Here is a 12,563-nt window from a genome sequence, read left to right as displayed (position 1 = left end):
CATAACAAAAAAGACAGGTGCATAAATTTGGGCACCCCAACAGAGATATTATATCAATACTTAGCTGAGCATCCTTTTGCCAATATAACAGCCTCTAGACGCCTCCTATAGCCTTTGATGAGTGTCTGGATTCTGGATGGAGGTATTTTTGACCATTCTTCCATACAAAATCTCTCCAGTTCAGTTAAATTTGATGGCTGCCAAGCATGGACAGCCTGCTTCAAATCATCCCATAGATTTTCAATGATATTCAAGTCAGGAGACTGTGACGGCCATTCCAGAACATTGTACTTCTCCCTCTGCATGAATGCCTTTGTAGATTTCGAACTGTGTTTTGGGTCATTGTCTTGTTGGAATATCCAACCCCTGTGTAACTTCAACTTTATGACTGATGCTTGGACATTATCCTGAAGAATTTGTTGATATTGGGTTGAATTCATCCAACCCTCGACTTTAACAAGGGCCCCAGTCCCTGAACTAGCCACACAGCCCCACAGCATGATGGAACCTCCACCAAATTTGACAGTAAGTAGGAGGTGTTTATCTTGGAATGCGGTGTTCTTCTTCCACCATGCAAAGCGCTTTTTGTTATGACCAAATAACTCAATTTTTGTCTCATCGGTCCAAAGCACTTTATTCCAAAATGAATCTGGCTTGTCTAAATGAGCATTTGCAAACAACAAGCGACTCTGTTTGTGGTGTGAATGCAGAAAGGGCTTCTTTCTCATCACCCTGTCATACAGATGTTCTTTGTGCAAATTGCGCTGAATTGTAGAACGATGTAGAGATACACCATCTGCAGCAAGATGTTCTTGCAGGTCTTTGGAGGTGATTTGTGGGTTGTCTGTAACCATTCTCACAATCCTGCGCATATGCCGCTGTTGTATTTATCTTGGCCTGCCAAACCTGCTGGGTTTAACAGCAACTGTGCCTGTGGCCTTCCATTTCCTGATTACATTCCTTACAGTTGAAACTGACAGTTTAAACCTCTGAGATAGCTTTTTGTAGCCTTCCCCTAAACCATGATACTCAACAATCTTTGTTTTCAGATCTTTTGAGAGTTGCTTTGAGGATCCCATGCTGTCACTCTTCAGAGGAGAGTCAAAGAGAAGCACAACTTGCAATTGACCACCTTAAATACCTTTTCTCATGATTGGACACACCTGTCTATGACGATCAGGGCTTAACGAGCTAATCCAATTTGGTGTTGCAAGTAATCAGTATTGAGCAGTTACATGCATTCAAATCAGCAAAATTACATGGGTACCCAAATTTTTGCACAGCCAGTTTTTTACATTTGATTTAATTTCATACAACTAAATACTGCTTCACTAAAAATCTTTGTTCAGAAAATACCCCAGTACTCAGATGTTCCTAGGAAATGAAAGACATACCACTGTTATCTTTTTTGTTGAAAGTAGAGTAAATTATTATGCAGGCTGAGAGGCGTTCCCAAACTTTTTCATGTGACTGTAATTGTCATAACAAAAGCTGTTGTAACGGGAAACTGTAAATGTTTTAATACGAATGGCATATCAAGATCTCCTTTGGTGTCTAATGTTATCCGTGGAAGATGTACTACATTACCTTTCTTGTTGCCTGTTAAAATTTGCCATGTCAGAATTGTTCAACCAATTCTGAATACAACTAATCTTGTCCTATTGCATAGCCCATCACTCAGACATAAATTACGCAATAACATTACGATACATGCTTATTTCAAAAGTAATTGGGCTGATGGAAGACCAGACGGTGTTAACAGTTATAAATATTCTATGGGATATTGTAAGCTGATGTTTTCATCTTACGCACCATCACCACCAACTGTTTCAGCATAGTCTATTGATACACATTTAACCAATTTAACCGATCGACAATTTTCGCATTAACTCATTTGAGTTCATCGTTTCTCTGTGCTAGGATTGCTCATGTACTCATTTCTTCTGTTGATAACTCTTCGGGATGAAATTCTTCAATAAGATTTGGACATAATAAGTCTTCTTTGATTGGGAACTTAAAGTGAGGAAAACATAAAAATTTGTAAGAGCTGAAAGCGCAGGAACTGTGTCTGACAAAAGCATTCACACGAATGAGAGATGAGAGACCGAGGGCGTGGTTGAAAATGTTTGAGAGGAGGGCGGGACTTGAAAAAATCTCTTGGCAATAGTCTCGTCTCGCAGGACTTGAATAAATCTCTTGGCATTAGTGTCGTCTCAAGATTTTCTTTTATAATAGAGAGATATATATGAAGCAATAACAGAATGAATTATTAAACACAATTAAAAAGATTAAGTGTAAGTGTTAAAGGCATTATATAAAAAATGTATTATTTTTAAATAAATGTAACTTAAAACTTAAAGTGCAAGAACTCTCTGAACCTACTAACATTGTTTTCCAAGGTTAGAATGAAGTAATAAACTCCAGAAAGCAGAGAAAAACTAGTGGGAAAGCTCATACACCTCTCCTATGAAACGGTGCTAAGATCAATAGGACAATCTGCTTAATACCCCTTTAAACGAAGCGGTGTTCAGAATACAGGGAGAATCGACATAAGTCAGAAAGTACTGGTGACATTAGTTGATTGGAGGAGGCAATAAAGTTTAGCATATTAAGAGTCAGGTGAAGTGATGTATTAGAAGACATAATATAATCAGACAAAAGTATAAAAGCAGTTGAATTGTTTAATTAATTACTCACTCCATGGACTGAAACATTTATGAACAACTCTGTTCAAAAAAAGAAAAGTTATACATTCTCTGGGCTCCATGACTACCTTCTTTAAAGATGGAGGAATGTTTTACCCACAACATGTGAACTACTGCCTAACACAACATCACTTTGTAGGGTTAAGCTATAACTCAAGTGATTAAAAAAGAATGATACCGGAGACCACATCCACATATAAGCTGGACAGAAAGAGAAACAACACATCACAAACAAGAAAATGTCCTATCAGTGTTATGGTGTGAAAACACAATGCCAAAAGGTACTATTTCATGATGCCCTCTGTATGTACAGTACATCATTATGTGAATAGTAGGCTATGTTATGGAAATTTTGATCTCATATTAGTTGGTTACATAAATGTGTAAGATTTTGATTTTTAAGCATTTGATTAGCTTTAAGAAATAATAATGAAGAAGTTTCAAATTGCATCAATGTTGTGCAGCTAACTTGTTAATTTCCAACTGGTGTCTATTCCTTCCAACCACCTACTAAATGTAATGAGCATATAAAATATGCCTCATGAAAATACGTATGCCAAAAGTGAATTAAGATTAAAATGTTTATTGAAAAATTCTTACTTGAATATTGCACTCAGGAGGATTGTCTTCTAAAGCTATATAAGGCGCCTGAAGCAGAGATCTGTAACAGAGAGAAAGAAAAGGAGAAAAATGGCATAAAGATTTCAAAATAAATTAGAAAAGAATGTTGTATCAATTATTTCACTGGTGTGTGCTTATGGAAAATACATTAACTGAAGGTCAGCTAAGTGCAAAATCCAACTTCATCATTTGAAGAAACTGTCATTAAACGTTCCAAACACTAAAAAAGAAAAGTGGCAGCATGCTAAATCTAGTTTATACAGAGATAAATTAGAGATTTATGGTTAGCAGATCAGTTTAAAGAATCATCATTTTAATCAGTCACTCTTCCCAAAGAAAAAGAAAACAAAACCCCATTAGAGCATTCCTGCTACTTTTTAAAATACAATGAGAAAACACCAAACAGCTTTTTGTGAAGTGTGATCCAGATTTGAGAGGAAGTTGCTCCTCTGTGAAGATAATGCTAATTCCCTCAGCTAAATAATGCATAGTTTAAATAATGAGTAACTGAAATAGGCAATAAAGGAAAGAGAACCAAAAAACAGGCAGTAATGCCATTCTGTATGCTTTAGTGTATTTAAATTTAAATGCATCAATAAAGTGTATTTTATTAATATGTCATATTAACAATATTAAGTGTATGCACAAAATAAGAAATCAATGAAATATCCATTCATATACAAGCTAGTTTTTATAATTTGCATTTTAAATAAGTATTTGACAAAAAAAAAAATCCATCTCTATTTATTCAGTTTTTCAACCTGTGTAATCTAATCAGAGAGTGTCAAAGGTAGTCAGAGCCTTTATTTGTCAGCATCAGATTCAAGGACAACACTATCCACGAACAGGAAACTAATGCTTGAAGTCATGATCATCATTATTTTTATTTTCATTTTGCTCTTTTGGTGAAGGTAGCTGTGGTAAGACTCCGAACTGGCTGACCAGCGTAATTCATCCAGTGTGTCCATAGTCTGTGCCTGGGTTTTCCACTATTGGACCATACTTGGTATACCTTCCGTCCTAACTACATGTCCAAACCACCTCAAATGACTCCTTTCAAACTAGAGAAGCAGCTGTCTTCCTGAACTGCTGATCGCATCACTGTGTTAAGGGGATTGGGCAGGTTGTGCAACATTGCACAGAAATCTCGATGTGGCTGTTTGTTTTCTTGATTCTTCTGGTTATCACATAGACCCTGTTACCATAGGTGAGCATAGTGATATACATTGACTGGTTAATTAAAAGCTTCCTCTGAGGTCTGAAAACCCGCTTCAAAATCACGGTCCAGTGCAATGGCTGTAAAAATGATGTTGCATTTTGTTGGTCAATCATCACTATTATCTCTACCCTCATTCATGAACAAGATCCAAAGGTAATAATAATAAATATGAAGCTTTACATTTATATAGCACTTTTGTCACTACTTAAAATGATTTTTGCATATTGAACGTGAGTAGCAGTATTATGCACGCACTTTCTGTCAAAATGTCAAAAAATGATTCATGAGTTAAGCCCCCCCCCTTTCGGATTGACATCATTAAGTCCCACCCCTTCTTGTTTTCCCCGGCGGATGTCTGACCCTTCCTTGAACCCACCCTTCCTGTTTTCCCCAGGAAACTGTCAAGATTTATTTCATGGATGTCTGTCCCTTCCTTGAACCCAACCCCACCCCCCCTGTATGCCCCAGGAAACTGTCAAGGGCAGACTTGATGGATATCTGACCCCTCCTTCACCCCGGCCCCCACCTCTCCCGAGGACAAGTCCAAGCATGTTACGGAAGGACCCTGCCGTCCACACCTATTGGTGGCCCCACAACATCCTGACCCCTTCTGAAACTGATGTATAAAAAGCGGCTCATCTTTGGTTTTTCCAAGCCCGGCTCCATCGCCGGTGATAAAACAGACACTGACAACACTTAAACATATAGAAAACATTTATTTAGGAGTCTGAATTGTTCAGACATATACTGCTTCAGGTTCAGAATTACCCACCAGGTCTATCATATCATTAAAATCCAGATCATATTCAGTCCACAGGTTCATACGACCCTCATAATTAAGATTATGCTTAAAAAACTCATCTGCCACATGGCAGGTTACAGAGTATGAGTATTCATCCATTTAAAAAAAAACTGCATTACAGTATCATAAATAGAGCTGGTATTTTCAAATTCACCCACAGTCTTTTCAACCACTACGTGTATTTTGTGAATCGGCAGTAGAATATTAAAATAACCCAGAATTTGCACCGCCAGTCGTTTCAGCCAATATTTGCGGAAAATCTTCAGAATCTTCTGAAAGCGTCCTTGACGGTAGGTGAGTTCAGGTTCAAAGAGGCAGGTATGTCTTCTCTTGCTGGGATGATCTATCTTGCAGCCTTGACATTCTTGTTTCTGGTCATAGTGGACAATAATGTCCAGCAGAGACGTCATCAGACCTTTAACAAGTTGCTGGGCCTTTTTCCAGGTTTCAGGCAGCACACTATCCGGACAATCCATATCTGTCTCAGACCGTCCGATTGACATCGGTTCCTGTGGAACTTGTCTGTTCACCTATGGCTGTCCTGGAGCTAGGTAAGAGGTATCCGACTGAGCACCATTAGCGGAGACGGTATTATCTGTCTGATCATCATTAGCGGAGACAGGGTAAGACCACCCCGTACCCTTTGAAAGGTATCCACAGTCTGGCTCAAGGTCTCTTGACCAGAGACTGTAATTGGGTCATATACTTAAATACCGGAGGTCAGATTCTTGGTGATCATGAAGGCCATCCATCTGTACCGAGTTATAGAATAGGTAAGATTCAGGCCTTGAAGCCTCAGGCTTTGGAGCCTCAGGCGGGAACCCTGAGGTTGTTACGCCGATCCCTGTCATTTCAGAGTCTGTAGCGGTCAACATGCGGGGATCTTTAAAAGCTTCAACAAATTCTTAAATGGTCGTGTCCTCCTTTTGGTTCCAGTGACTAACAGGCTGTGTTTTTATGACAAAAGGGAAGGGGCGTGGCGTAAAATAAAGGAGGGATTTCCATTGCGTCATCGTTCGAATCGAGCTACATTTCAGACCCCATAGTCCGTTACTCGACCGCCACTTCAATTTGCAGAATTCAGTCCTTGAATACTAAAGGCGGCGGACAGTTTTCCTTGTTGTCCTTTGATGCCATCCGTGTTTTGCACAACTTAGACCGAGCTTCGTCTGCCGCTTCACCTTCAAGAAACTTAGGCACCAAACATCTTTTAACCCTTTTCAAATGGTCATTCAAATAGATTCTGCGAAACCAACTCTTCACTGGGACCTTGGGCATAGATTCCATTTTTCTTCACAGAGTCTTTAGAACCGAAGATTAGCCGCTTTTTATACATCAGTTTCAGAAGGGGTCAGGATGTTGTGGGGCCACCAATAGGTGTGGACAGCAGGGTCCTTCCATAACATGCCTGGACTTGTCCTCGGGAGAGGTGGGGGCCGGGGTGAAGGAGGGGTCAGATATCCATCAAGTCTGCCCTTGACAGTTTCCTGGGGCATACAGGGGGTGGACTTGGGTTCAAGGAAGGGACAGACATCCATGAAATAAATCTTGACAGTTTCCTGGGGAAAACAGGAAGGGTGGGTTCAAGGAAGGGTCAGACATCCGCCAGGGAAAACAGGAAGGGGTGGGACTTAATTATGTCAATCCAAAAGGGGTGGGGCTTAACTCATGAATCATTTTTTTGTCATTTTGACAGAAAGTGCATGCATAATACTACTAACGTGGAACCACTTCAACCAAGACCAAAGTGCAGAATTGATGCGATGGCAGCCATTTTGCACCAGTATGCTCACCACACATTAGCTGTTAGGTGGTGAAGGGGTGAGAGACAGTTAGCCAGTTAGAGTCAGGGGATCATTAGCGGTGTCCAGAATGATAAAACCATGATTGATAATTTAGCCAGGACATCAGAATACATCCTACTTTTTACAAAGGGGGATCTTTTATGACCACATAGAGTCTCGACCTGGGTTTTACATCTAATCCAAAGGATGGCACCATTTTTATAGCACTGTGTCCCTGTCACTGCACTGGGGCATTGGGATCCATATTTAGAAAACAAGTTAAGCGCCCCCAGCTAACTTCACCAACACATCTGCATGAAGTAGAAGGAGAAGACCTTGACCTTAGATTTGGAGGTGACAGTTCTTACTACAACAGCATCAAATTCAGTTTGGTCAAATCAAGAGGACAACATCATCTGTTAAAGGTAGAAAAAAAACCCTTTAGGTTTCCATACTGCATATTATTTAAAATTTGTCTGTGCCTTGATATTCTGTTTCTGTACATGAAAATAATAAAAGGAGAATACAAAAGAAGTACCCTTGACTTAATGAAAAGCTTGTTTTGCAAATACAGGAGCCAGGTGACACACATTAGCAGTTCAGGAAACTCACAGTTTTGTAACAACCCATACAAGATACCATGGAGTATGCAGTCATAAATTCTTTATAAACTACAAGGCCATGTACAGATGATTGGTAAACTCACATGACTTCTCAAATATCTGAGCAAGGACTAAGAATTGGTCCACCGTGGCTGATTGGAATTAACATTGTTTCTCCTGGATTTGTGATGGAACTATGAGATGAACTATCCAGTAGCGAAGCATAGGTTTTTCCAAGCATGTTAAGGAGTATGACTAGTCTGTACTTGGAGCATAACCTTTTGCCTCCTTTCTAGAAATGAAGATCAATACACTAGTCCATGCAGCATTAAAGAGGCATTTTTGCCAAAAGAATTCCACAACATCTAGCACTTTCAGTATTTTCAGAGGCATCTCATCCACCCTAAGGCCTTGACACTGTGGAGGTTCCCAATCACAGCAGTGAAATTAGCTCCATGGATGGAATGCACCACAACTTTTGCTTTTGGTACTGTTTCAGCTGAGGTAGGTGTATGAATGAAACCCTCTATCCATCTCTATACAATATTTACAGTACTTGTCAATATTTCCCCACATTTTGAGAACAGCTGGGTAACTGACATAGTTCAGTCAAGCTCACCCTAAAAATATTCTCAAGGTCATTCTTCCACTCCTCAGTAATATCCTTGACTGAGGTAATGTTTTTGCTGCTATTGCTAGCCTTCTTGACTTGTCAAATAGTTTGCCAGAACCTCTTCAAAGCCACTCTATAAACATTCTCCCTAACCTCAATAAAAATCCATGTGGCTTTCACTTTTTGGCCTGCCAGTACCTCTCAGTTTAATCTGGACACCTTCCTGCTAACATTGTATGCAAAGTCTTTTCCTTCAGTTAAACAGCTTCCCTTATTGCTAGTGTCCACCTAGGAGTCCTAGGATAGCTTCCATCTGACGCACCAACTGCCTTTTGGCCAGGGTTCATATAGTCTATATCATCATGACCTGTACTAAAATGCAGGAAAAGCACTTCTGAGAATGAAAGATTAATTCTTTCCAAACAGAGTCATATACTAGTTGTTCCCAGTATGCCTTCAGTAATTGCTTAGATCTTCCAGGTCTGCCCAGCAGATACACCATCTGTCATACCCAAATTGAGAACCAAGTGGTTTTCAGTTAACAGTTCAGAATCTCTCTCTCTTTACCAGAGTGATATCACATATAGCCATTGATCAAATGACACAACTATAAAGTTGGTCCTTTGGCCTGTGATGCTTTGGTATCCGGTAAATTTATGAGCATTTTTGTGTTTGAGCATGGTGTTCATTATGGACAATCCATGCATAACACTAGAAGTCTAGTAATAACACCAAATAATGTTCTGCTATTACAAAAGGTTTCTTTATATCTTAACAGATGGCCTAGTAGGCATGTGGACAGCAGGCTGAAATGGGTGGTACAGAAGAGAAAGGCCACAAAAAAGAGAGAAAAGATGACCATGCAGAAGGAACTGGAATGTATTATAAGGGTTAGAGACAGGAAGATTTAGGAAAAGGTGAGAAAAGGACAAACTCAGAGGAAATGAGCAATGTGTCACTGGGGCACTAACTGCAGGCAACCTAAAAGTTCCCAGAGATGCTTAACCATGTCCATATGAAGAAAGTGAGGCTGGAGGAAGAGTAGAAACCCTATTAGTCTACTAAAGTGCAGCACACTATTTCAGGTATGGGTGCCCCCTTAAGAGGTTGAGCAATCTCTGAGGGCTGTCCTGGGGGACCTTTTAAGTGACTTGTAGGCTCAAAGTTGCAGTGAAATTTGTGTCTGCTAGAGGTAGTTGTAGTTGAGTATCCATGTTGCAAACAGCAGGGCTCACCCTGATAGGTGATTCCAAGGATTGTACAGAAATGACCACTGAATTGGGTTTAAAAAATTTTTTACCCACAGGATTAGACAGTCTACCAGAGGCATATTTGTGAGACCATATCAGAATTTTCCTACATGTGTGCAGACTTCTCTAATGTGAATGTTAACTTAACTTACTAATAATATCTGTGCCTGTTTTGCTCATGACTACTGAAATATGAACACACATTTCACATCACAAAAAATCAATCAAACAAACAATGGGTTGGTGGAACAGATCACTGTTATACCCTCTGACATTGTCATCATCAGACAAAATAGAGCCATAAAGATTTGAACACTAAGTAAAGTGAGAACCTCAAAATCACTCAAACGTACTGGCAATGAACTGCCTAAATTGAAACAGCCACACCTCACATGTAGAATGGAACAGCTTTGAGATGAAAAAGGCAAACCGCAATAACACGGACAGAGCACACAGATAACAGACAATGCATGACCTGAATTGTTCAATTCATGTCCGGTAACAGCGTTAACTACCTTGTAGTTAATAGTCAGTGTGAGGGCAGATAATAATTTAAATTTTCTGCAAATTTCCTGCACTTTTTTTAATTAAAGCTGACTTCTTTTCCACAAAGTGTAAGGAGCACATGTAGGATTCTTTGGAGGCTTTTTCAAATTTAGTATTGTTCTTCTCACCGGTGGGTGAAAATCAAGCATAAGCATCAAAGCAGCATAATATCTTGTGAACAATGCTTTCTTTCTTTCTTTCTTTCTTTCTTTCTTTCTTTCTTTCTTTCTTTCTTTCTTTCTTTCTTTCTTTCTTTCTTTCTTTCTTTCTTTCTTTCTTTCTTTCTTTCTTTCTTTCTTTCAAAATTACCATGGATATTTTTAAGGAAACAAATGGTAGTAGATTTTTTCTACCACTTTACTTTCCTCATGTGCCCTATGACCTCAACTGGGAAAAGCTCAAACCAGAAATGCAAATAAAAAAACAACAACATCCATCCATTCATCCATCCATTTTCCAACCCGCTATATCCTAACTATAGGGTCACGGGGGTCTGCTGGAGCCAATCCCAGCCAACACAGGGCGCAAGGCAGGGAACAAATCCTGGGCAGGGTGCCAGCCCACCAAAAAAACAACAACAGGCAGTTCTTATTTTAGTATGAGCGATAACCTTCAAGCCTCATCACTACACTGGAAAGTTCAGGTGGCACATGTGTACACTTTCAAGTGTATAGAGAACACTGCAGGGACAACTGATCCAGCCCCTCAGCAATTAAAAACTGCTTGCAGTACCCGACACAAAGACAATTTCATATACTATAAGAAGCAATATTTTTCTACAGAATAACTATGTTAGGCATATCACAGAAAACTGGAAAAACATAAGAAGCATAAGAAGACCAAGCTGAGCATTGTTAAAAACATTTTAATAATAAGTTAAATTACTAGGCGACACAACATTTGAGGGTCTGGGCCCCACGGGCCTTTAATGCTGAATCACCACTGTTGCCTACAGTCAGGAGAGTAGTACAAGAGCTCAGCATCTGGTTGGTAGGAGGTCCAGATTGTACAGGGTGAAAGATAGAGAGGGAGAATGAGAGAGGCAGTAAATTAGGAAAATGATACTTGTTGGGCAAGCTAACCCACCTAATAGACATGGGTCAACATATATAATTAGGCCAAGATAGGCTGCAGGTTTATAGTTTTTATGTTTATTAACTACTGCTTCAGTTTGTTGCTATGTTTATCCCTGTGTTGTGTTTAATAAATCACTTCATGATTGTCCATGTTTAGTTGGCATATTGTCCTCATGTCTGCATGGGTTGTCCTTTGGGTGCAGTGGTTTTCCTCCTATGTTCCCAAAGAAATACTAGATTGGTTAATTGGTGATTTCAAATTGGCCCTGTGTAGGTGAGTTGACACTGCAATGGGCCACACATAAGTGTTTTCAACGTTAGCCCATTGCTAGCAGGATAAGCTCCAGCTTTCCATCGCCCTAAATTAGATTCAGCCAGTTTGAGAATCTACAGTATTTTTGCATGTTGTGACTTTTGTGGAGATCTTAAGAATGAGAAGGTTGCTACAAGAGTGACCCCTCTTGGTATAGTATAGTAGTATACTATACAGATATATAAACAGCCATCCATTTTCTAACCTATTTCTTAGTTCAAAGCAACAGAGAGCCAGTGCCTATCCTGTTTGCTCCACAAGGTGGAGAACAAACCTAGAAATGAAGTGAATTAATCACAATGCATACTCATAAAGGGCCAATCTAGAATGGTCAACTAAAACAGAGTACAGTTCTTTGAGGCCAGGAAACAAACCTACAACTCTGGAGTTATAAGCCAGCAGCACTAATCCCTGCCACCCTATATATACTACGGTTACAGTAAACACAATACACTGCAATATATAATCCATCCATCCATTTTCCAACCCGCTGAATCCGAACACAGGGTCACGGGGGTCTGCTGGAGCCAATCCCAGCCAACACAGGGCACAAGGCAGGGAACCAATCCTGGGCAGGGTGCCAACCCACCGCAGTACACACACAAACACACCCACACACCAAGCACACACTAGGGCCAATTTAGAATCGCCAATCCACCTAACCTGCATGTCTTTGGACTGTGGGAGGAAACCGGAGTGCCCGGAGGAAACCCACGCAGACACGGGGAGAACATGCAAACTCCACGCAGGGAGGACCCGGGAAGCGAACCCAGGTCCCCAGATCTCCCAACTGCGAGGCAGCAGCACTACCCACTGCACCACCGTGCCGCCCGCAATATATAATATATAAAATAATTTGAGATGTAATAGGTTTTGTTAGTGATACATTTTTGAAATTGCCATTGTGTTTTCAAGTTTTGCTGATAATCAATGACAGCAACACTTACTATTTTAGTAGCTTAAAATAAAACCTCCAATATAAATAATCTCCATGTAAACAGCCCATATCTACAGCACCCACCTACATACTTG

General features: G+C 40.0%; 1 protein-coding gene across 1 annotated transcript in view; it reads right to left on the bottom strand.

The window, feature by feature from the left end:
• LOC127526653 (uncharacterized) overlaps positions 1-12,563 on the bottom strand; it is a 61,627-nt gene that overhangs the window by 43,511 nt on the left and 5,553 nt on the right. Inside the window, exon 2 of the mRNA XM_051922596.1 lies at positions 3,306-3,366. Within this exon, the coding sequence (XP_051778556.1) occupies positions 3,306-3,366 (61 nt within the window). The remainder of the gene's footprint in view (positions 1-3,305; positions 3,367-12,563) is intronic.

The sequence above is a fragment of the Erpetoichthys calabaricus genome, chromosome 2, assembly GCF_900747795.2.
Source record: "Erpetoichthys calabaricus chromosome 2, fErpCal1.3, whole genome shotgun sequence".
NCBI lineage: Eukaryota > Metazoa > Chordata > Cladistia > Polypteriformes > Polypteridae > Erpetoichthys > Erpetoichthys calabaricus.
Note: the sequence above shows the minus strand (reverse complement) of the source record. Positions and strands in the feature narration are given on the sequence as shown.